This window comes from Lucilia cuprina, chromosome 4, assembly GCF_022045245.1.
Source record: "Lucilia cuprina isolate Lc7/37 chromosome 4, ASM2204524v1, whole genome shotgun sequence".
Lineage (NCBI taxonomy): Eukaryota > Metazoa > Arthropoda > Insecta > Diptera > Calliphoridae > Lucilia > Lucilia cuprina.
Window position 1 is genome coordinate 82460572 of NC_060952.1, and position 24545 is coordinate 82485116.

Here is a 24545-nt window from a genome sequence, read left to right on the forward strand (position 1 = left end):
TTTGAAAATTAACAAATTTACAAAAGAAAAAAAGAAAAAGTTTTTAACGAAAACAACTTTAAAATATTTTTTAAAAAAATTTTCACAAAAAGTGTTATTTATCTTAAAAAAAACTTAAACAAAATGATGATGAACGCTTTCATTGACCCCACCACCACCAGTCAACATCATTTGGCTAATTATGGCATACGCATGTCGCCCAATAATCTCAATCAACAAACAGATTTAGTGGCTGCCCAGCAGCAGCAACAACAACAGCAGCAGCAATTGCATCAACAGCAACAACAACAGCAAACGGCTCAAGAGGAGGCACAACAACAGAGCCAACAACAACAACAATTGGATAGCAGTGGTGGCTTAATGTCATCCACCATGTCATCGGGCATTTCATCAGATATGTCTTCTCCCTCCTCAGCCTATCAAAATAGTGGTTATGCTCCTTTCAACACTCAACTAGGAACATATTCTTCAAGAGATTTTCTTTTAGGACGTCGTACAGAACAGGATTATATGTCTGCCTCAACGGCAGCAGCTCAAAGTGTTGGTCAATCTGCGGCAGATTCTATGCTATTTCCCACCTTTCCTGCTACACATGCCAATCATCCTGATCTAACCAGTTCGTTTGGTAATCATCCATTTCATTCACATCATCATGCCGCCGCTGCTCATCATCATCATTCGCATCAAATGCGTATGGGCATGACAGATTACGCTACACATCCCTATGCTCATGCGCAACATCATAGCAATTTTCCGTCGGTACATGCAGCCCATCATGCTCAACACATGGGCATGCATCCGGCTGGAGCTGGTGCTTTTTTGCGTTATATGCGTCATCAGCCCGCCACAGCGGCATCGGCCATTAAACAGGAAATGCAATGTCTTTGGATAGATCCCGATCAACCCGGCGGTCCTAATAATCGTAAAACTTGCAATAAAATCTTTCATTCTATGCATGAAATTGTCACTCATTTAACGGTCGAACATGTCGGTGGACCCGAGTGCACTACTCACATTTGCTATTGGATCGGTTGTTCACGCAATGGTCGCCCTTTCAAGGCCAAATATAAGTTGGTCAATCATATACGTGTTCATACTGGCGAGAAACCATTTGCCTGCCCTCATCCCGGATGTGGCAAAGTATTTGCCCGCAGTGAAAATTTAAAAATACACAAGAGAACTCATACAGGTAAGTTCTTCTTCGTTTTGTTTCTATCTTTCGCTTGTTCATATAAAACGGAAGATCATAAAAGTTTTATTTGAAGGATTTTCCTATAAAAAATATTGCTTAGGGATTAAAGTTATTAAGCTGTAGGCGTTTGCACTGACTTTTAAAAGGGATTTTCCTGACTAGCAAACACCTTGTGTGTTGAGAGTGTTGAGAAAAGAACAGGTAGTTTTTGTAGGTTTTCTTTAAAATCGCTATTTAAATCTTTTAAATCGTGTCGAAGAAGTCAAAAGTTTTAACATAAAACTAGCAGATTTTAGAGTTTGTTATAGAAAATATGAAAGAGTTAAGGTTGTGGATTAATGTCGTGTTAAAACAAGTCAAAATTGTTTAAGTAAAAACATCAAAGGCTTATCTTTAAAGGCAAGCATTAAAGTCCGTCTGTACAATCTTATAAATCTGTTAAAATCGGTTTAAAATTGAGTTTAAAGTAAATACAAAAAAGGTTTTACAGTTGCCTCTCAACGAATTAAACTTGAATACAAAGAAAAGCTTTAATAGAGAAATATGCTCTTTTTCTAAAGATCAACTGACTAAAACTGTTATAAAACTTAAAAGCTCTCTTATTTTTCTATTGCTTTCCTTAAAAAGCGTTTATTTACTTTTGAGAAATTATTGTTTTTGTCTAACTTTTTAAAAGCTATTTTATATATAAAATGCAAGTTTGAAAGCTTCGTTCTATTTAACCTTTAAAATCCAGTTTTAAGTTTAATTTATAAAAATAAAAGCTTTTTATAAAGACACTTTATATAAATTGATAGCTTTCTATCGCTCTTTTGCTTTCTCTCTTTTAAAAGCTAGTTTTCTTAAAAGCTTTTTAATTTTTAACTTGAATTCGTTTTGTATTAAAGCTTTAAACGTTTAGATTTTCTTTTATATAAATTGCTTTTGCTTAAGTGTAAAAAAGTTTATTGATGATTGGACAAGTTTGTTTTCTAAGCACATTGAAAGCTTAAGTTCATTTAAAGCGTTATTAAGCTTTTTTCCTCTCTTTTGCTTACCAGCAAGAGATTTCTTTAGAAAGGTTCAAGTTTTCAACTTTATTTAGAACTGCAGCGTTAACTAAAGTTTAACTGTATGTTTTAAAGCTCTTAAGCAAAGAGTTAACTTTTCTCAAGAGATTAGAGTTTAAAGAATTGTTAAAATTATCGCTCTCTTTTGCTTACAAGTTGTTATATCTTATGAAAAGTTTTAGTTCTAATGGCTGTTTAAAAATAAGTATCATTAACTAAAGTTTATTTCTTTGTTTAACTTTGTTTTAACTCTTTTCATATTCTTTGCCTCTTTATGACATTAAAGCAAAGAGATTTCTTATGAAAAGTTACGGTTTTAAACTGTGTTTAAAAAAGTAGCTTTAACTAAAGCTTTTAAATGAAGAGTTAAGTTGTTTAGATAATCTCGCTCTTATTTGCTTTAAAGCAAAGAAATTTCTTTTAAAAAGTTAAGGTTTTAAACTCTATGAAAACTTTCCTTTGGTTTTTTCTTTTAAATCTTCATTTTTTTCTAATTAAAAGAATTTTTTTGCGGCTTTTTAAAAAAGGAAACTTCTTGTTCTTTAAAATGGGTGTAATCAAGTATGTTAAAGAAATCTGTTTGGTTTTTTTCAAAAATTTGGCTTTATCATTGGAAAGTAATTAAAATGTTAACATATTGCCTTTAAAAGCGGCTTAAATCATACATATAAGTATTACCAAACATATTTAACAAAAAAGTAATAATAAGTAATTTTTAAGACATGATGATGGATTAATTTTCCAAAAAAAAAAAAACAAAGAAAACTATGTTTTAAACAAATCCCTACACAATATTGTTAACTTAATAATGATTAAGCAACATTACTAAGCAAAAATTCATAAAAAACAATATTCTTAATAAAAAGAAACTAATAATTAAAGTAAAATATTTATTTTGATTTAGAACTGTTCACAAAATAAAAAGGAAGTTAAACAACTTAATTAAAAATAATAATTTTTAATTAATTTTCAAAAGAAATAAAAAATTAGCTGCTAAAAACCAAAACAGAATTCAAGTGTTTTGTTCATACAACTTGAAAATGAAATGTTTGTACAACATTAAATCAAAATTCAATTGTTTTTCAAGTGTTTGTTTGTTTGATTTTTGCAGTGGTTTTTTATGAGGGTTTTTTTTAATTTATGGCTTTTTTTCATAAAAATATTTTTTTTTTTAAATTTTCTTAGACTTTTTTGACACTTACACATGCTGTTTTGACACGTGTATAAACTTCCGTTAATTGTTTATGTGTATTAAAAAAAAAAAATATATACACATACATGTATTTTTAATCTTAAGTATCAAGAGTGAGTTCAGCTTTATCCTGAGTGATAATGGCTTTACAGGACAATTTCTATTGTAATTAATGATTGTAGTCTCTGTTGTAAATATTACTTATAAATGTATAAATTTATATAGATTTACAATCCATTTTATATTCTATAACGATCCTAGCAACGTCCTTCTATCCGCCTACATATGTCCGTCTTTCCTTTATGTTGAATGCTAGCTGGGATTAATAGAAATTAGTTCAGTTCTAGTTTAGTTCAGTTCTTGTTCAGTTCTAGTTCTAGTTCAGTTCTAGTTCAGTTCTAGTTCAGTTCTAGTTCAGTTCTAGTTCAGTTCTAGTTCAGTTCTAGTTCAGTTCTAGTTCAGTTCTAGTTCAGTTCTAGTTCAGTTCTAGTTCAGTTCTAGTTCAGTTCAAGTTCAATTTTAGTTCAGTTCTATTTAGTTCTTGTTTAGTTTTGGTTAAGTTCTCGATCAGTTCTAGTTTAGTTCAACGCTCATAATTGACTCAAAACTGTAAATGCAGCCGTAAAATTTTAAGAAACTTTCTTTTTTAACTTTATTCAATTAAATTTGTTTAAAAATCTTAAATTTCTCACTTAATTTTCAAACAATTTTAAGCAATTTGTATGTTGTTTTTTGTTTTTTTCCATGCATTTTCTCTTTGCCTCAAGAATTTATAGCTTCAAAAATTTAACTGTCATTTGCAGTTGTTTTTACATACATACAAACATATTCTTGTTGTTTTTGTAGTAAAATTTTTGCCTTGGCTTTTATGTCTAGTATACGTACTAATAGTATGAGGCAACAAAAATAATTCCTTTTCATTCACATATCATATGATGATGATGACGCCATATTTGTTTTTGTAAAAGCCTTTTTTTGTATGCATGCAGCACAACATACTCAACTCAACAACAAATACAATACATACGTTAGAGTGTTCCTATTACAGCAGTAGTTGCTGATGTTGTTGTTGTTATTCCTGTTTTTCACAGACTCCTTTTTGTTTTCATGCGCTCAGACTCAGGCGAACAAAATACAAACACAGTGTAAACCAGAAAATAACGGTAAATATACTTGAGAGTAAATTGCAGGGAAAAACAACAGCAGTAAACAAGGTGTTTTTGATAAAACAATTATTTTTCACTCATACTTTTTGAAAAAAACCCTTTAACAAGGTTGTTTTTGAAAATAAACATGTTCAGGCAGGCATTCATATGCATTTAAAAGCTTTAACTTTAAAGAGGGAGGGGGGTAGAAAGTTAACAAAACTCCCCTTTTTTTAAACAAAAGTTTAAACAACAAAAATGTTGTTAAATTTATCACAACAACCGAAGAAAAAAACACAAAACAGGAGTCTGCATTTAATAATACAACAAAGCCTGCAAGTTAAACAAAAAGTTCAATGGTCAATGGGGCAACAACAACTACAACAAACAAAAACCCAGGGCTACCACAGTTTTTAACTTGTTGTTGTTCTTTTTGTTTCAGTAATACAGTTTTTTAAATATAATTTATTTTACTATAAATTGGCAAAAGTTTTTTTATCTCTTTTTTAAAGTATTTTTTATGATTATTTTAATTTTCCTGACTTTTTGTTTAACGTTTTTTTCCTTTGGACAACCACAACTTTTGGTTTTATTATTACCTTATTATTTTTTTGTTTCTGTTGTTTAAAGCAATTATTGGTTTTTATTTGCCGTTAAAAAAGTAGGCGTTATTGTTAATTTATAATTATGCAAATTGTTTTAAAACAAACTTGGTTTGTAATGAATGGCAAATGTATGGAAATACATTTATTATGAACGGGATTTTAAATGTTTTTTAAATTGCAATTATGATTTTTGTTTTTGGTTAAACAAAAGGTCCTTGTATAAAGCAGTTTGGTCATTTAATTATTAAAGTTTTATTGTGTTAATAAATTTTAAATAATAATGTGTTTACTTGTTAAAAAAAAAGATGAAGAAAAATTTCAAGTTTTTTAAATGGTTTTTGGTAAAAAAATATATTATTTTAATTTTTTTTAACTTTGAGTTTTTTTAGTTCCAGTTTAGTTATCAGCTCTAGTTTAGTTCTGAATCAACTCTATTTCAGTACTAGTTCAGTTCTAGTTCATTTATATTTCAGTTCTAGTTTATTTATATTTCAGTTCTAGTTCAGTTCTAGTTCAGTTTTAGTTCAGTTCTAGTTTAGTATTAATTCAGTTCTAGTTCAGTTCTAGTTCAGTTCTAGTTCAGATCTAGTTCAGTTCTAGTTCAGTTCTAGTTCAGTTCTAGTTCAGTTCTAGTTCAGTTCAGTTCTAGTTCAGTTCTAGTTCAGTTCTAGTTCAGTTCTAGTTCAGTTCTAGTTCAGTTCTAGTTCAGTTCTAGTTCAGTTCTAGTTCAGTTCTAGTTCAGTTCTAGTTCAGTTCTAGTTCAGTTCTAGTTCAGTTTTAGTTCAGTTCTAATTCAGTTCTAGTTCAGTTTTAGTTCAGTTCTAGTTTAGTATTAATTCAGTTCTAATTCAGTTCTAGTTCAGTTCTAGTTCAGTTCTAGTTCAGTTCTAGTTCAGTTCTAGTTCAGTTCTAGTTCAGTTCTAGTTCAGTTCTAGTTCAGTTCTAGTTCAGTTCTAGTTCAGTTCTAGTTCAGTTCTAGTTCAGTTCTAGTTCAGTTCTAGTTCAGTTCTAGTTCAGTTCTAGTTCAGTTCTAGTTCAGTTCTAGTTCAGTTCTAGTTCAGTTCAAGTTCAGTTCTAGTTCAGTTCTAGTTTAGTTCTAGTTCAGTTCTAGTTCAGTTCTAGGTCAGTTCTAGTTCAGTTCTAGTTCAGTTCTAGTTCAGTTCTAGTTCAGTTCTAGTTCAGTTCTAGTTCTTTTCTAGTTCTGTTCTAGTTCTGTTCTAGTTCTGTTCCAGTTCTCTTCTAGTTCAGTTCTAGTTCTGTTCTAGTTCAGTTCTGGTTCAGTTCTAGTTCAGTTCTAGTTCTGTTCTAGTTCTGTTCTAGTTCTGTTCTAGTTCTGTTCTAGTTCTGTTCTAGTTCTTGTTCAATTCTAGTTCAGTTTTAGTTAGTAAAACTTTGTCCTTAAAAAAAATGTCTAAATAATTTGCATAAATTTTTAACCACTTGTTGCTTTTGTAGTACAAAAACTGTCACAACTTTCAACACAAAATTAACCTTGATTACACCTAATCACCGGTTTGTTAGTTTGATACTCTTCTTTTTATAGTTTTTACTCTATTAAAATGAATTTTTATGAAAAACAAACTAAAACCATAAAAAAAGCCATAACATTTAACATACTTTTTCCAGTTCTCTCCTCTAGAGTTCTAAAACACTTTACAGCAGAGTCATTAAAATGAAGTTTAGCAAAAAAAAAAAAAAAGTAAATAAAATTGCACTCAACATGAAGTTAACAAAGCAAACAACTAATTATATTTGCATTTTGCAAGAGGGAAAAAGGAAGGAAAAATGGGGAACATTTTTTAATATTAAACAGAAATTTAACTTGTAAAGTGAATAAATTTAAGGATTTTTTTTAATAATACTAATTTTTTTTGTTATTTTGATGAAAATTTCTTTTTTGCTTTTGTCATTTTGATTGATGACTTTATTATTTTGTTGTGTCATTTGTTTGTTGTTTTTAGCTCATCTTCCTGTTTTCAGTATTTGACTTGCAAAATCATTTTTATTTTTTTTGTCATCTTTTTAAAGCAGTGTTTGTGTTTGAAAACTCATTATTATCCTTCTGAGAATTGTATTGGGCATGAAATTTTAAAACAAAGGACAGGTTTGTTTTATTGTTTTTAAAAGAATTTTAACCTTTTTTCTCTTTGTGTGTGAAAAATAAAGTAACACAAATTAGTTACGCAGTTACGTTAGCATTGCATTTAAAATAAGGTTTTCTTAAAAATTTCCCAAAAAATAAAACAATTTTTCTCTAATATTTTCTAAAATACTTTTAATTTAAAATTTTTCAAAAAATATTTAAAATTTAGCTTTATACGAAACACCCTGTTGAAAACTATTTTAATTCCCTTTTAAGGGTGAACAACATTTTCCCCTCGAACCACATTAAATGCACTTTGTTATTGTCGCTTGTGAATTTCTCAATAATAAAGCGTAACTAACAAACCTTGTTTGTTTACAAATGTCAAAATAGTAAGCATTTAAATTTATTTTTTTGTCCATATAATTTTTTAACAAACTCATTATAATATCAAAGTATTAGAAAATAAACAAAAAGTGATAATAATAATGACGATGATGATGGTGGAAAGGGTTGTTTTGTAGCCATTTTTCTTTATTTATTAACATTTTAGGGGAGGATTTTGTTAAAGGATGACATTTTCCACATTGTCTTTAAACTACATGTTGTTGTCTAGTTTTATTAACTGTTGAAGCCTAATGTTGCGTGGTTTCAGCCGATTAGTAGTTAAAAAGGGAGAAAAAAGTATGTATAATAAATTTGTTTTGGAAAAGATATACATAAATGCAGCTTATTTAAAATCGGTCGATATGCAACTGTTTTTAAAATTGAAATTTTAACAAAAGAATAAAATAGAAGGCGTTACTGTACGTACTGTTGGTAAAAAAGGGTTTATTTTTTCGAAAGAGAAAGGATTAAATTTTTTTATTATTTAGTTTTATAAAATAAGGAATTTTAACAATTTTTCTATGTTCTTAAACAACATGGTCCCTTCGACTGCTATAATTAACTAGAATTGCAATAGGACTAAACAAGAACAGAACTAGAACTGAACTTGAACTAGAACTAGAACAGAACTAGAACAGAACTAGAACTGAACTAGAACTGAACTAGAATTGAACTAGAACTGAACTAGAACTGAACTAGAACTGAACTAGAACTGAACTAGATCTTTGTGTGTGAAAAATAAAGTAACACAAATTAGTTACGCAGTTACGTTAGCATTGCATTTAAAATAAGGTTTTCTTAAAAATTTCCCAAAAAATAAAACAATTTTTCTCTAATATTTTCTAAAATACTTTTAATTTAAAATTTTTCAAAAAATATTTAAAATTTAGCTTTATACGAAACACCCTGTTGAAAACTATTTTAATTCCCTTTTAAGGGTGAACAACATTTTCCCCTCGAACCACATTAAATGCACTTTGTTATTGTCGCTTGTGAATTTCTCAATAAAAAGCGTAACTAACAAACCTTGTTTGTTTACAAATGTCAAAATAGTAAGCATTTAAATTTATTTTTTTGTCCATATAATTTTTTAACAAACTCATTATAATATCAAAGTATTAGAAAATAAACAAAAAGTGATAATAATAATGACGATGATGATGGTGGAAAGGGTTGTTTTGTAGCCATTTTTCTTTATTTATTAACATTTTAGGGGAGGATTTTGTTAAAGGATGACATTTTCCACATTGTCTTTAAACTACATGTTGTTGTCTAGTTTTATTAACTGTTGAAGCCTAATGTTGCGTGGTTTCAGCCGATTAGTAGTTAAAAAGGGAGAAAAAAGTATGTATAATAAATTTGTTTTGGAAAAGATATACATAAATGCAGCTTATTTAAAATCGGTCGATATGCAACTGTTTTTAAAATTGAAATTTTAACAAAAGAATAAAATAGAAGGCGTTACTGTACGTACTGTTGGTAAAAAAGGGTTTATTTTTTCGAAAGAGAAAGGATTAAATTTTTTTATTATTTAGTTTTATAAAATAAGGAATTTTAACAATTTTTCTATGTTCTTAAACAACATGGTCCCTTCGACTGCTATAATTAACTAGAATTGCAATAGGACTAAACAAGAACAGAACTAGAACTGAACTTGAACTAGAACTAGAACAGAACTAGAACAGAACTAGAACTGAACTAGAACTGAACTAGAATTGAACTAGAACTGAACTAGAACTGAACTAGAACTGAACTAGAACTGAACTAGAACTGAACTAGAACTGAACTAGAACTGAACTAGAACTGAACTAGAACTGAACTTGAACTGAACTAGAACAGAACTAGAACAGAACTAGAACAGAACTAGAATAGAACTAGAACAGAGCTAGAACAGAACTAGAACAGAACTAGAACAGAACTAGAACAGAACTAGAACAGAACTAGAACAGAACTAGAACAGAACTAGAATAGAACTAGAACAGAACTAGAACAGAGCTAGAACAGAACTAGAACAGAACTAGAACAGAACTAGAACAGAACTAGAACTAGAACAGAACTAGAACAGAACTAGAACAGAACTAGAACAGAACTAGAACTAGAACAGAACTAGAACAGAACTAGAACAGAACTAGAACAGAACTAGAACAGAACTAGAACAGAACTAGAACAGAACTAGAACAGAACTAGAACAGAACTAGAACAGAACTAGAACAGAACTAGAACAATACTAAAACTGAACTAGAACAGAACTACAACAGAACTAGAACAGCACTAGAACAGAACTAGAACAGAACTGGAACAGAACTAGAACAGAACTAGAACAGAACTAGAACAGAACTAGAGCAGAACTAGAACAGAACTAGAACAGAACTAGAACAGAACTAGAACAGAACTAGAACAGAACTAGAACAGAACTAGAACAGAACTAAACTAGAACTGAACTAGAACTGAACTAGAACTGAACTAGAACTGAACTAGAACTGAACTAGAACTGAACTAGAACTGAACTAGAACTGAACTAGAACTGAACTAGAACTGAACTAGAACTGAACTAGAACTGAACTAGAACTGAACTAGAACTGAACTAGAACTGAACTAGAACTGAACTAGAACGGAACTAGAAATGAACTAGAACTGAATTAGAACTGAACTAAAACCAAACTACAACCAAACTAGAACTTAACTGAACATTTGTTTGAAACAAATTTGAAAAAAGTATTTCACGAATTTGAATCCTTTAAAGTATTTGCCTAAATTAAAAAAAAATGTGTTTTTTTTTTGTTAAATATTTCTCTTGAAAAAATAACTTAAACTGTCATAATTTAAAAATTAATTTTAGCAAAATCTAAAAGTAACGCCCTTTGGCTACCTTTTTTTGTTTGCACCAAAAAAACATATTTCAAATTCTTGCAAGAATATTTTTATAATGAAACAGAAGAAAACAAAACCAAGTTTCTTTAAGAGAAATATTTAAACATTTTTTGTTCTGCTCACTAACTGAAAGGTATCATAAGCACAAACCAAAAAAAAAAACACCAAAGAAATCAAAGCAAACGCCAAAAAAACTTTAAATATAAAACAGATCAGCTACAGACAAACCATAAAATTAAACTGTCAACTTGTATAAATTCAAAAGAAGTTTAACATTTTTTTAAAAAAAGATATATATACAAATATCATGCTATATAAGCCAAAGAAAATCCCTGACTAATCTTTTAAAGAAAGAAATAAAAAATAAAATTTTTTTTGTTGTGCTACAGATGTTAACAAAAATTTTTAGTTTTTAAAAAAAATCTTGCTAAAATGTTAATTTTAAAATCTTTGTGACATGTTAACATAATTTTAAACACATACACACACACATGTGCTCTAAAGCTTTTAACATATTTGGCAATAATATAATGACAAAATTTTTTTTGTTAAAAAAAAAAATTCTTACATTAACGCTTCAACGCCTTTGAGATTATTTTAACCTAAATAGTTTTACAGCCTTAAAAAATAAACTCAATTAATAAAATAAACATTTCTTTGTTTTTGTTTTTATAGTTTAAAGCAATGTAATCAAATTTGACAGTTGTGACATTTAGAAAATTCCTAAATAGCAGACAATTTTCTTAAAATAGCTGTGGATTCTTTGTTTTTTTTTTTTTTTTTTTTTTTTGAATTTTAAAGTGTTTTATATTTTGACAGTTTGTTTTAGGAAAAAATCTCATATTACATATAAATCTTGGAAATTGTTAAGTAATAAAGGGTTTAAACTAGGTTTAAGGTTTGTTTTAATTAAAAAACAAACGGTAGCAATTTTAAATTAATGATGAGAATATTTTTTGTTTAAAATTTTTTACTTTTAAAATTGTTTGTTAATCTGTAAGTTAATCTGGAGATTGTGGGTTTAACTGGAGATTAATTAAAGTTTAAGTAATGTATAACTGTAAATTTTTGTTTAAAACAAGCTTTTAATAGAATTTTTGTTCACTTTTAAAATTTTTATTTTTTACAAAATGTTAAGAAACTTTGACTGTAAGTTAATCTGTGGATTTACTGAAGTTTAAGTTATAAATAACAAGGCTGGGTTTAGAAGAAATGGAATTTTTTGTTTATAATAAAATTTTCAAGCTTTAACTTGCAATTTTAAAGTTTTTCAAAACTTTTATTTCCAAAAACCTTTTAAAAACATTGATTCTTAATCTGAAGATTATTTAAACTTTAAGAAAGCTAAGTTTAGCATAGAATTAACACTTATAATTAGATTTAATCAATCTTTAAGATCCATTTGTTTAAAACGAAAGTTTACTGCAAAAGAGAAACTGTTCTCTTAGTCTAAATAAGCTTTTAAGCTTTCTGAACAACCAGAAAACTTAATTCCTTCTCCAGCTCTTTGTTTAAGTCTGAGCTTCTCGTTAGACAAATATATATGAGCTTTCCGCCTTGTTTGAGTTCTTAATCACTTTTGTGTTTGCTTTTGCTAAAGCTTTAGATAAATTATCCTTTCTTTTTGTTAAATATGCTTTTCTTTTTTATAAAGCTAGCTTATGCTTTATTAATTCCTTCTTTCTTAGCTTTTGCTAAAGCTTTATTCAATTTTTATTACTTTTTATGCAGCCACAAGCTTATGCTTTATCAAATCCTGCTTTCCTTTGCTTTTGCTAAAGCTTAAGAGTGAGATAAAGAAGCTTTCTTACATGCTTCGTTTGCGTTTAATACAAAGTTCAAAGTTTTGTAATATTAAATACTTTTCTCTTAACTTTGGCTTAAGTTTTTAAAAGACATTTTCTTAAAGTGTGCTACATAAGCTTTTTGACATGATTTCCTTGCTTTTTGCCAACAAGAGAGTTTGAAAAGAAAGTTAAAAAATAATTTTGCTCAATTGCTTGAGTGTTTGTTTGCACATCTAGTTAAAGTGTTAAAAAAGCTTTCTAATATGATTTGTTGTGCTTTTTTAAGAAGAGAGCTTGAAATCACAAAGTTATTTTGCTTAATTGCTTGGGTGTTATTAACTTATGTTAAAGTTAAAACAATTTTGTTATTTCAAGCTGAGAAAACTGTTAAGCTTTTACAGAAAATTTTAAATAAATCTCTAACTAAACATAGAAGAGTTTAAGCTTATTTTAAGTTTAAAACATGATTATCATAGCTTTATCAAAAAAGAGAGTTCTTAAGCTAACAACAAAAGCAACTAGAAAATGTATCTTAGGTCTTATTTTAATATCTATAAAACTACTTTTAGTGATAATGCAGTGTTAGATAAAACAGTGTTCAATCAAATTACTAAAAGCAGTGATTTACTTTAGCTTTCAGTAATTTTATATTCTTTATAAATCTATAAATTTTATTAACTCTATTAACTACTGTTCGTTAACAATGAAAACAACAACTTCTCAATAAAATGACATCATTATTAAACAAAATTCTAAAGACCCCACCTTAAAATGCTTATCAAACATCAAAAGAAATCTTGTTAAAATTGACAAGTTATAAACAAACAAAAAAACTCAAGAAAATCAAGATAAATTGTTTAAGATAAAAAAAGAGTTAATTTCTGTAAAAATAAACAAACAGTTATCTTGATGACATTTTAATATAGGAAAAGACAAAAAGAAAAATATCTCTGCTAAAACACTACACGTAAGAAAAAGTCCTTAAAACAGCTTAGGATTTTTAAAAACAAAATTCATTCATGTTTTTCTTTTCTTCTTTTTTTTGAAAATAAAGCAGATCATGTAAATACTTAACATTTTGCAAAAAAAAAAAAAGATCTTTTACTTATCTCTAATATATCATCTGCTCTATTTACAATTTTTAAAGATTTTCTGTTTAACTATCTAAAACCTTTGGCATTTTGTATATCATTTGATAACAATATACTTACTTATTTACCTGCTTTATAGTATAGAAGAAGTAGAGGGTTTCCTTTCCTTTTTTTCTCTTTGATTTTAAGAATCTTCTTAAATCTTTATTGTTTGTTTGCGTGTTTGTATTGAGCTGGCTAATCTTTATGTTTTTTTGTTTATTATTTTTTTCTACTTCTTTTATTTTTGACATTCAATGCATATTTTGTTACCTTTTTTTTTGTATATTCCTCTTATAATTTTACACACTTCATTTGCCTTATAAGTAATGTATATCTCGTTGACAATGAGGCTTAAAAACACTTCATAGACTTATTGTCTCGTTTCAACAGTTTCCTTATTTTCATTTTCTTGGGTTTTTTGTCCTCCTTTTACTTATCTTGGTTTGGTTTGGTTAGTGTTTTGTTATAATACTTTTGCCTTTGACTGTTGCTTGTTCTACTGACTGGCTGACTGGCTGCCGCTATTGTTAATGATGATACTCTACTTTAAATGTCATCTTAAATAACACTAATAAGTAGGAAATATATTCCAAAAATAAAAAGAGGTCCTTTGTTAATAGTTGCAAATATGTTGTTTGCTTTCATAGTTAACACGTTTCGTTTTAAAATAGTGTTTTTAAAAACTTCTTAAAAGAAAACTAGTTACTTTTATTTAATTATCATTAATGTGTTTGATTTAAGCCTAATCCGTTCTTATTTTAAGCAAGAATGTTCTACATTAAAGAAAAAGCTTTGTAAATCATTGCTGCAAGGTTTTATGTTGAAAAAGAAAGCTTTTGCAAAGCTTGCTTTAACGTTATATTTCAAAGAGAGATATAGAGAACTTGCTGTATACTTATAGTTTAAAGAAAAAGAGAGATTTGAACAGGTTTGCTGTAAAGTTTCTTTAACTTTACAGCAAGCCTGTTAAAGAGAGAGAGAGAGAAAGTAAGAGCTTTTAAAAAACCTGTTATAGATGTTACATCTATAAAGAAAAGTAAACCAAATTTTGAACTTTAAAGTAAAAACTATTTTACTTGTTATTATTAACTCAAAGCAAGCTTTTTAAAAAAGCTATTATAATTGTAAGAAAATATATTTTAGAGAAAGCTCTTAAGAAAAGCCGTTTTAAAAACAAATGTTTGTTGTTGTTTTAATAGTTCAAATCAAGCTTTTTTTATATATCAGAAACTGTTAAAGAGAAAGCTTTGAGCAAAAGCCCTTTTAATAACTAATGTTTGTTGTTGTTATTGTAAAAGAAAACATTTACCTAAAAAGCGTTATTGTAATCCAAAAAAAAGCTGCCATTTAAGTTAATTAAAAGTGAATTTTGAAGTAAATTTTTTTTTTATAATTTTAAAAGCTTTAGATTTTCACTTTTGAAATTTCATAGATTTATTATAACAAGAAGAACCTAAACTTAAACATTTTTAAGAAAATTTGTAAAATATTTTAATAAGAATTAATTTCGTTTTGCTTGAACTCAAGCTTTTAAAGTTTTCATCATTAGAGAATGATAAATAAGTTTGAAACTTTTATATTATAAGCTCTTTGACTAGTTTGTAAGTTTAGCTTTCTCTCTGTTTCACTTTTCTTAAGCTTTTAAAGCACTTATTGTTAGGGAGAGCTTGCGCGTGTTCTAAGGCAATAAAACTTTTTTTACTTTTCAGTGTTTTAAAGCTTGGAGTGTTTAACTAGTGATTTTTACTCTATTGCTGTGATGTTGTTTGCTTAAAAAAGAAAACTATTATAGAAAAAAAGCTTTTGCTAAAAACCAAGTTAAAACTTGTTTAACCTAAATAGAAATGTTAAAAATACACTAAATAGAAAATATTTTAAAAAAAGATTTTGCTTTCAACATTTCAATCTTTTACTAATTACCTTTTAAAAAGAATGATACAAAAAAAAACTATCCCTTATTTTGCTTATAACTATCAACACTCTATTAAACTGTTTTTAAATTATTCATGTGTAAAATTTGATATCTTTGTTGTTATTTATTTATTTTTTCTTTCCTTTTCACTAAACACCCTAGTTCTAATATTTCGCCCAAAAAAAAAAGAATTGCATAAGGGAAGATTTGTATGAATTGTATGAAAAATGAAAAATCATAAAACCACAAAATATTTTAGCTGGAAAATATATGTGAGGCTGGTAGCACATAAATACTATAAACACCACAGTATTCAACAAAGAAACTGACCCCAATTGTCAATTATTTACGTATCACTTGACAGCAGGACTATTTTTTTGGGATTGGGTATTGGAAAAGATAGATAGGCAGACAGTTGGAAGGACTTAATAACATCCTATAAATCTTTAGTAAAATCATAATATTTTAACGGTTTTTTGGGAGGTAAAACAAAAGGGAAAAACTATCCCTTATGAAAACAAATATTTTGCATATTTAAGTATTTAAATTATTAGATTTAGTAGCTAAATGCTGGGAAATTATAAGAAAATTTTAAAATTTTTTATAAATTTATATAAATATCTGGCAACTCTTAGCAAAGTAGAAGAGAAGGAGGAGGTTTTGTTAAACTTTTGAAACATGGTTAGTTAAACCTGGTTCATACTACGAAACTTTTGATTTTGTCTTTAAGAGAAAGAGATAGTTAATATTTCTTTCTCTTTCTCTCACACACAAAAATCAAAAGTTTTCCAGTGTGAACCGGGACTTAAGTGTAAAAATGTAAACAAACTAAAAACCAAGCTGCCACATTTTCCTTTAACATTTAACCCTCCAAACAAAAGTGGCCGTTTTTTTTTTTTGTTCCCTATCTCTCTCTTTCTAAAGGTTAGCCTCTTCCGGCTTAAAAAAAGGAAACAACTGAAATCTTTTTTTGTCACTTAAATTGTCATTAATATTAAAAAACAAATGCAATTCTAATAATAGCAGTTAACAGCTACTGTTGTCTGTCTGTATGTATGTCTGTCTATCCGCCTATCTGTCTGTCTGTCTGTCTTTTTTTAAAGCATTGTTGCCAAAAAAAAACAATAAAAATTGTCAAAAATGTATAAATAAGAAACAAAAAAAAAAAAAAAGAATATTTCAAATGCCAAAACTGACAAATAAATATAAATATTTTATTATCAATTGTTCTTTTCTCGTTTTATTTGTTATAAGCTATAGAAAAATGGGGAGGTTTTTAAAACCCTGTATTAATTTCACAAAAATTGCGCAGCTCTTTTGTATTGGTATACTATATCTGTATATAAATGTATGTATGAGTGTGTTGACACTTGAATTGAGGATTTAGCCAGGGAAATAAATTAATAATGATTTATGATGGTGTTGATATTTAAGGATATACATATACATATAAATAATTTCTTTAATGAAATATATAAATGTTTAAATTTGAAAACAATTAATTATTTAAATGAAAGTTTGTTTTAAACTGGTTTTTGTTTTTATAAAAAAAAAACAAATATAATTTCAAATGATTCATTTGTTCATTTTATTTTGCATTTAGTCTGGCTTTGTTAATAATTAATGATGTTAAATAAAGAAATTAAGATTGATTATGAATTATTAAGGAAAAAGCTTTTGATTAGTTTTTGCAGTAGAAAGAGTTAAAAAAACTTAAAAAAACTTTAAAGAAGTAACTTTAAAATATTTGAGAAAATAAAAAGATTTTTAAATAAAATCTTTAAAAAAAGCTTTAAAATGTTAAATATTTCCTCAAAATCATCTGCCTCTCCTTTCAAACATTAAGCTTAAGCGTTTAAAGAGAGATGAACAATGAACTATCTCTGTTTTAAAACTGTTTTAAAACTTCTCAATTGCTGCATTGTTGTTAAGCTTTTAAAAGCTGTTGTTTAGTTTGAGCTCCTTAATTGTTTCTTTAACATCTATAAGCTTAAATACATAGTTGTTGTAATTTATATGATTTTTAAACTCTCTGAGCTTTTTATACATATCAAAGCTTATTTACTTATGAAAGGAAGACAGCTTTTTCGTTTTTTACTTAATTTAAAGCTTTCTTAATATGTAAAAGTTTACGTTTAAGTGAGAGTAAGAGATTTTGTTATTTTTCTTTTACTACTCAATTGCTTAGTGGTTTTTTTATTAGTAGAAAGTTTAATAACTTTACTTAAGCTTAAATTAAAGTTTATCACTGTTTTAAAGCTTTCTATATATGTAAGAGTTTACATATAAGTGAGATGAAGAGAATTTCACTTTGTTTCTTGATTTAAAAGCTTTGAGAATGTTTTTTTTTTTCAATTGCTTAGTGGTGGTTTCTCGGTAGAAAGTTTTTACAACTTCATTTAGGTTTAAACTAAAGCTTATCACTGTTTTAAATCTTTCTAAATATATAAAAGCTTATGTATAAGTGAGAGGAAGAGATTTTCACTTTTTCTCTTGTTTTAAAAGCTTACAGCATGTTATTTTTCTTTTGCTACTCAATTGCTTAGTGGTTTTTTATTAGTAGAAAGTTTATTAACTTTATTTAAAGCTTTCTATATATGTAAGAGCTTACGTTTAAATAAGAATAAGAGATTTTCACCTTTTCTCTCGTTTTAAAAGCTCAGAGCATGTTATTTTTCAATTGCTTAGTGGTTGTTGCTTAGTAGAAAGCTTATTACTGTTCTAAAGCTTTCTATATATGTAAGAGCTTACGTATAAGTGAGATGAAGAGATTTTCATATTTTTTCTCGTTTCAAAAGCTCAGAGCATGTTATTTTTCAATTGCTTAGTGGTTGTTTGTTAAAATACCATTGTATAAGCTTAAATTGAAGCTTTTCTTTTAAATATGTTTAAATTTATAAAGGAAATTTATAAAAATATAAATATTAGTTAATATTTAAGTAATTTCTTAAAGATTTTGTTCCGAAAACATAGTTATTTTATAAAGTTTTTGTTTTCTTTATGATTAGTTTGTTATACTCAAAAAAACTCATCTTAATGACTTTTCTGCCAACTTATCTAAAATCTAAGACATTTTATATATATATATATTACCAACATTTATAACAAATAAAATACGCAAAATAAAAAATGAGAAACAAAATTATATTACATTTTCTAGCTAAAAGCTTAAGGGGAAAAAAATCGACAAAAAAAGAAAATATCCTTCTTTGATGATTGTATATGTATTTTAACTATAAATGAAATTGTCTACATTTGTTTTTGACAGGCTTAAATATGTATTTTCTTTATTACACACATACACACAGAAAAACGTATGTTTTTTTTTGTAACAAATAGCACAAATAGCACAGCCTTTAAACACAATAACAGTTGCCCCAGCCCCCTTCCTTAATATAGAAAAACATATGGCAACTTGTAATTTTGCTGTTTTTCCACAACTACCTTCCCCCCCCCTCAAACGCCCGTTTGTTATATAAAAACCACCCTTTTGTTAAATAGAAAATTTTTTCTGTTAGTGTAAGTTCAATTTATATAAATATTTTGTTTTCTCTCTCACTTTTTATTTCTTTCTCTCTCTCTTTTTTCAAATAACTGTTTTTTTAGTGTTTTGTTGTTAAAACTTTAATATGTTTATTATGCAAAATATTATTATAAATATTTTCATATTTTTTTTAACAAAAAAAAAAAAAACTTTATTTAATAAAAAATCCTTTAAAAGCCATTTTAAAGGATTTCTCTGTATAATGTGAATATTATGTAAAAGTATTAGAGAAAAAACCCAACAGCATAACGCGTAATATTATAAGCCTACCATTTGGGGGGAGAGGGTTTTTTGGGTTGTTGTTATAGCTTTTAAGCAGTTTATAAGGAAATGTTTTGTAAAAAAGGGGAGGTAGAGCTTAAAATGGGTGTGTTAATATATAAAGCTTTGGCGTTTGTTTGTTTATTTGCTTTTTAGAGAATTTATTCAAAACAATTTAAATGATTTGTTTAAATCTTTTAAAATGTTTTTGATTATATTTTTCTTGCTTTTTTTGTCTTCCTTTTTTGCTTTTTATAACTTTTTTTATATAATAACAAGTTTAAGGCAAAGAAGTTGGAAAGAGAGAGAGGGAGAAGGAGAAGGAGAGGGAGTTGGAAAGGCAGGCTTGGTTGCTGTTATTGACAGTTTTTTAAATGAAAGAAAATATGTTAAGATTTTAAGGGAAACCAGCAAATATTTCTGGAAATTTAAAGTTTTTGCAGGTTTAGTTAAATAAATTTTATTTAATTTTCTTTAAAATTTATTTAAAATTTATTATTAATTTATACTTGTTTTTTAAGGGTTTTTTTGTCTATTTTAAATAATTTTTAAATATATCATTTTAAAGTGTTTCTTTGTTTGTTTGTTTTAAACAATGTCTTGTCAAATGTCATTTCAAGTAAAACTCATAAATTATTAAGAGTTTGTATTTCTTTCTTTTTTCCTTCTTTCCTACCATTCTTATTCAAAAAAACCTATATTGTCTTGTTTTTTCGGTCAGACAGACAGACAGACAGACAGACTTTAAAAAGCGTTACAAAATAAATTTGCTTAAGGGCTGTTGTTAAATAAATTGTAATTAATTATAATAAAACAACAACAACAACTTCTTAAAAGAATAAATTAAAAGTTGAAACTTGTTAAAAAAAATAAAGAAATTTCTTTAATTTAATTAAAGAAAAATTTAACACAATTTTTCTTTTACTTAAAAACATGTTAAAGTTTGGCTTAAAACACTTTTTTAAAACTTCAAAGTTTTGTAGTTCAACTTAATATTTTTTTGTTTAAATAATAAAATCAATAAATACTTAATAATCCGCTTTAAAATGTCATAAAAAGAATAACTTTATACAATAAGTGTAAACAAAGCATACAAAACTACAATACGTGTGTGAACACAGCAAAAAAAAAATGCAATATGTGTGAACGGTGAAAAAAGCATACGAGAAATTTTAATCCTCAAGTGTTAAAAACATAAACTATTTAGCAGTTATTAAAGGTTTTTTATCCAAAATAAATAAATAAATAAATAAATAAATAAATAAATAAATATGAAATAAAAATAAAAAAAAAATAAAACAAAATTTTTAAAATTCAAAAAAGAAATATTTTAATTATATATTTAATTAAAACAATTAAAAAATTTATTAAAACAAAGTTTTTTCTTAAATTTAAAAATTTTCAAAAAAACATTTTTTTCCTTTTAAATAACTTCAATAAAATTACTTTAAAATTCCTTTTAATAAAATTCTTAGAATTTTGTCGCTTACATTTAAAGAAAAATTTCATAAATTTCTTTTGATTACAGAATTCCCAACACCTTTTCCATTATTATTATTACTATTATTACCCTAAATTATTAGTTTTTGTTTTCTTCTAGTTGTTAATCAATAAATTATACACTAGTTTTATTTCTTATATAATCCTTAAACCTTTGACCTTTTTACAGGTGTTATTACACCCTCTCTTGTTTTTGTGTTTAATTTAAACAAAAGATTTTTCTCTCTTTGACTTTTATTTATAATTTATGACCGTAGGTTTTTATAGTTTTTTATTATAGTTTATTCTTTTTTTGTTTTAATTTTAACAATGAGATCGTAAACATTTCAAATTTTTTTTTAGTTTATTGTTTAATATTGTATAAATACTTATTCACCTTTTTTCTTTTGATTCTAGTTTATTTGAGTTAATTGAAAGAAAAAAAAACAACAACATAAATATTGTCATTTGTTGATTTAAAAACATTTAAAATAAAGCCTTTTATAAAAATATCAAATTCTCTTTTTTTAAGTCCTTTACACTGTTTTTTTTTCGTTTAAAAGTTTCGTATTTTATTAACAATTTTCTTTAAATTTCTTTCCATTTTGTTCAAAATCCTTTGACCGATACTCTTGTTTAGTTTTTTTATTGTTTTCTGTTTTCACTTTTTCTTCTTACTCTCTATAGCACTTTTTTCTATACAGCTCTTTAGCATTCGCAGCAGCGAGAGATTGATAGTAGAAATATAAACTCTTTTACTCTTTACGATACTTAAGCTTATGACATTTTGTTGCTAAAGAGTTTTTTTCTAACTCCTTTTTTCACTCTAACTGCTTGCTTAAGTAAAGCTTTTGTTAAGCTTAGAGTCGCTCCCTGTATTCTCTATTTAACTGTTTCCTTGAATAATGACTCCCTCAGCTTAAATCGCTTTTATTTCTTTTGACTCTTTCTTATTGCTTTTCTTGTTTAAGTTTTTTTTTTTCTAAATCTAACTTTTACTCTTTCTCAGACTTGCTCTCATTTCCTTAAACTCACGATTATACTGTTTTTGTCATATAGAATCTGATTTTTTTTTTCTCTCTCTCTCTCTCTCTCTCTCTCTATCAGTTAGTGTGCTTGACATTAAGCTTTTCTTAAGGCTTAATATCGCTCTCATTTTCTTGCCGTAAAGTCTGATTCTAACTGCTTCTTATTCTCTCTCTATCTTTATTCAATTAATTCTAAATGTATACAAACTCAGTTTCAAATGCTTACGCTCTCTCTCTCTCTCTCCATCAGTTTAAGTAAAGCTCCTTTAAAGCTTTATGGCGCTCTCATTTCGGTCGTATAAAGTTTGAATCAAACTCCACTTTATACCCTTTCTCTTCTCTTTAATTTTATTTTAACTTTTTAAGTACAAACAGTCAGCCTTAAGCTCTAGATCTCCCTATTTCTCCTATTTTTACATAAAGCTTGTTTAAAGCTTTATGGTGCTCTCATTGCTGTTTTAGAAAGTTTAAAACAAACTCCTTGTTATTCCCTCTCTCTTTCTTTAACTCATTGCTATCTGACTGTATATGCAGTTAGCTGCAAACTTGTTTTCTCTCTTCCTCTCCCACTTTCCAACTGTCTACTGGCTTAAAGTTTATAAAGCTTGTTGAGTGCTACTCAATTGCTTAGTAGTTTTCATTAATAATAAAGCTTTTGTTGATCTATTGCTTAATGACATCTTATTGCTAAGATGTCGTTAGATTTCAAAGGGTTTTAAAATCTAAACTTAAACTTCTTTAAGATTTTTTTTATATAATTTAATACTATTTTTTACTTTTATTAAAAACTTTTTATTTTCCCATAAAATGGTTTCTTTTAAAGACTTTTTTAAAGTTCTTTTCCTCTTAAAGCTAATATTTAGTCAAACATTAAATAAACTTTCTTACCTGTATATGACATAAAAAGGCGCCATTGTGTTTTTTCTCTAACACTTTAGCATCATTAATCATGTTTTTGCTGGAATTTGCCTTAAATCTGCGAAAAACTAAAGCAAATTTATTTGCCCAAAACCAGGCAAATAAATTTGCTTAAAATTTAACAAATTTGTTTAACAAAATATAAAAATATAGTTAAATATATAATTTTTTAAATTAATTAACAACTAAACTAATTTATCTTATTTTATTATGTGTTTTTAGGTGAGAAACCATTTAAATGTGAACATGAGGGCTGTGATCGTCGTTTTGCCAATTCGTCGGATCGTAAGAAGCATTCGCATGTTCATACCTCGGATAAACCCTATAATTGTCGTATTAATGGCTGTGATAAATCCTATACTCATCCCTCGTCATTGCGTAAACATATGAAGGTAAGTTGTTATATATTTTAGAAATCTTAAAAAAAATAACAAAAACCCGACGGCTTTTTATAAAAAAAATAGTTCTTTATAATTTTATTAATTTTCATTTCTATTTACTTTTTTCTTTTCTCGTAGGTTCATGGTAATCTTGATGAAAAATCACCTTCTCATGGTTATGACAGCGAGGGCGAAGAGTCCTCTTCATCGAGTATTGTTACGGGTGGTGCTCAAACTCCACCCTCAGCCCGCCTAAACAGTGATAACTCTTCGATTAATGGCAGTTTGAATAAATCCTCTCCTCATTCGATTAAGTCGGAACCAACGGCTAACTCTAGCATGCATAGTGTACATTTGGGAGCCTCTTCCAGTGGCAGCAGTAGTACGGCTAGTAGTGGTCATCATACACAACAGCATAATGTCACCAGCCATCATAATCAGCAGCAGCAACAACAACAACAGCAGCAACAACAATCTTTAAGTTCTGGTCTACACAATCATCATCAACATCACCAGCAGCATCAGCATAATACACATCAACAGAATTCTGCCAAATCGCCTGCTTTACAATTGATGGCCTCCTCCGCCTATTTGCCACCACCCTTGGGACCTCCACCCTCATTAACAGCTGCTGGCTCTCATCATCATACGCATCATCATCATCATCAGGGTATGACAGCAGCAGCTGCCGCCGCTGCTGCTTCATCAGCCAGTGCAACAAATCCTGCTTCTATGTTGGTAACCGGTCATCATCATCCCAATCATCATTTGTTATATCATCCTGCCGCCCAACATCATGCTCCCACAGATTGGTATCATACCGCCGCTCCTGCCGCTGGGCCCGATGCCATGAATCCTTTAAATCATTTTGGTCATCATCATCACCATCATCATTTAATGCATCCCGGAGCTGCTACAGCTTATTAAATATAGCTTAGGCCAATTTATTGTTGAATTACTATTAAATTCTTTTTTTCTTTTGTAGGAAAATTAAAATTTTCAAAAAAAAAAAATCTAGATTTATAAAAAAAAAGAAAAGAAATCATACTACTATTGTGTGCTTAAGTGTTAAAACATTTCTCTCTCCTAACTCCTTAGTGTCTCAGAGATACTTTTAATTTTTAGCTCTTTAATATAAGTTTACTGCCCCCTCTCTCTCTCCCCTGCCCCCAACCATCACTCATCTCCTTGCTTTGTTTTCTCCGAAAACATTGACATTTTCTTCTTAAAAAAACTCTAACGTTTCCTATTAAGTTTAATTGTAAATTAAAGCCAAATATTTCCTTAAAAAAATATTATTAAAAATTCTTTAAAAATTCAAAAAAATATATACATTAAAATTAATTATTAATTAAATTCATAAATATATAATTATGAGCAAAAACCTTAATTAAATACCTGAAAATGAAATTTAAAAAATAATTCATAATTTTTAAAATTAAGTTTTTTTTCTTTTGTAAATATTTACTCTTTAACCCATTAAACGCCAAGGCAATTAAAAATAAAAAAAATTGAAATTCATTTATTTATTTGTAGTTAAATAGAGTTAAAGATTACAGAAAAAAACAAAAAAGTAAAA

General features: G+C 27.6%; 1 protein-coding gene across 1 annotated transcript; it reads left to right on the forward strand.

Annotated features, from left to right (window-relative positions):
- LOC111681827 (pair-rule protein odd-paired) lies at window positions 1-24545 on the forward strand. The gene is made up of 3 exons (XM_023443724.2): window positions 1-1189; window positions 22809-22978; window positions 23105-24545. The coding sequence occupies exons 1-3, from the start codon at window positions 124-126 to the stop codon at window positions 23891-23893; spliced, it is 2025 nt and encodes a 674-aa protein (XP_023299492.2). The 5' UTR covers window positions 1-123; the 3' UTR covers window positions 23894-24545.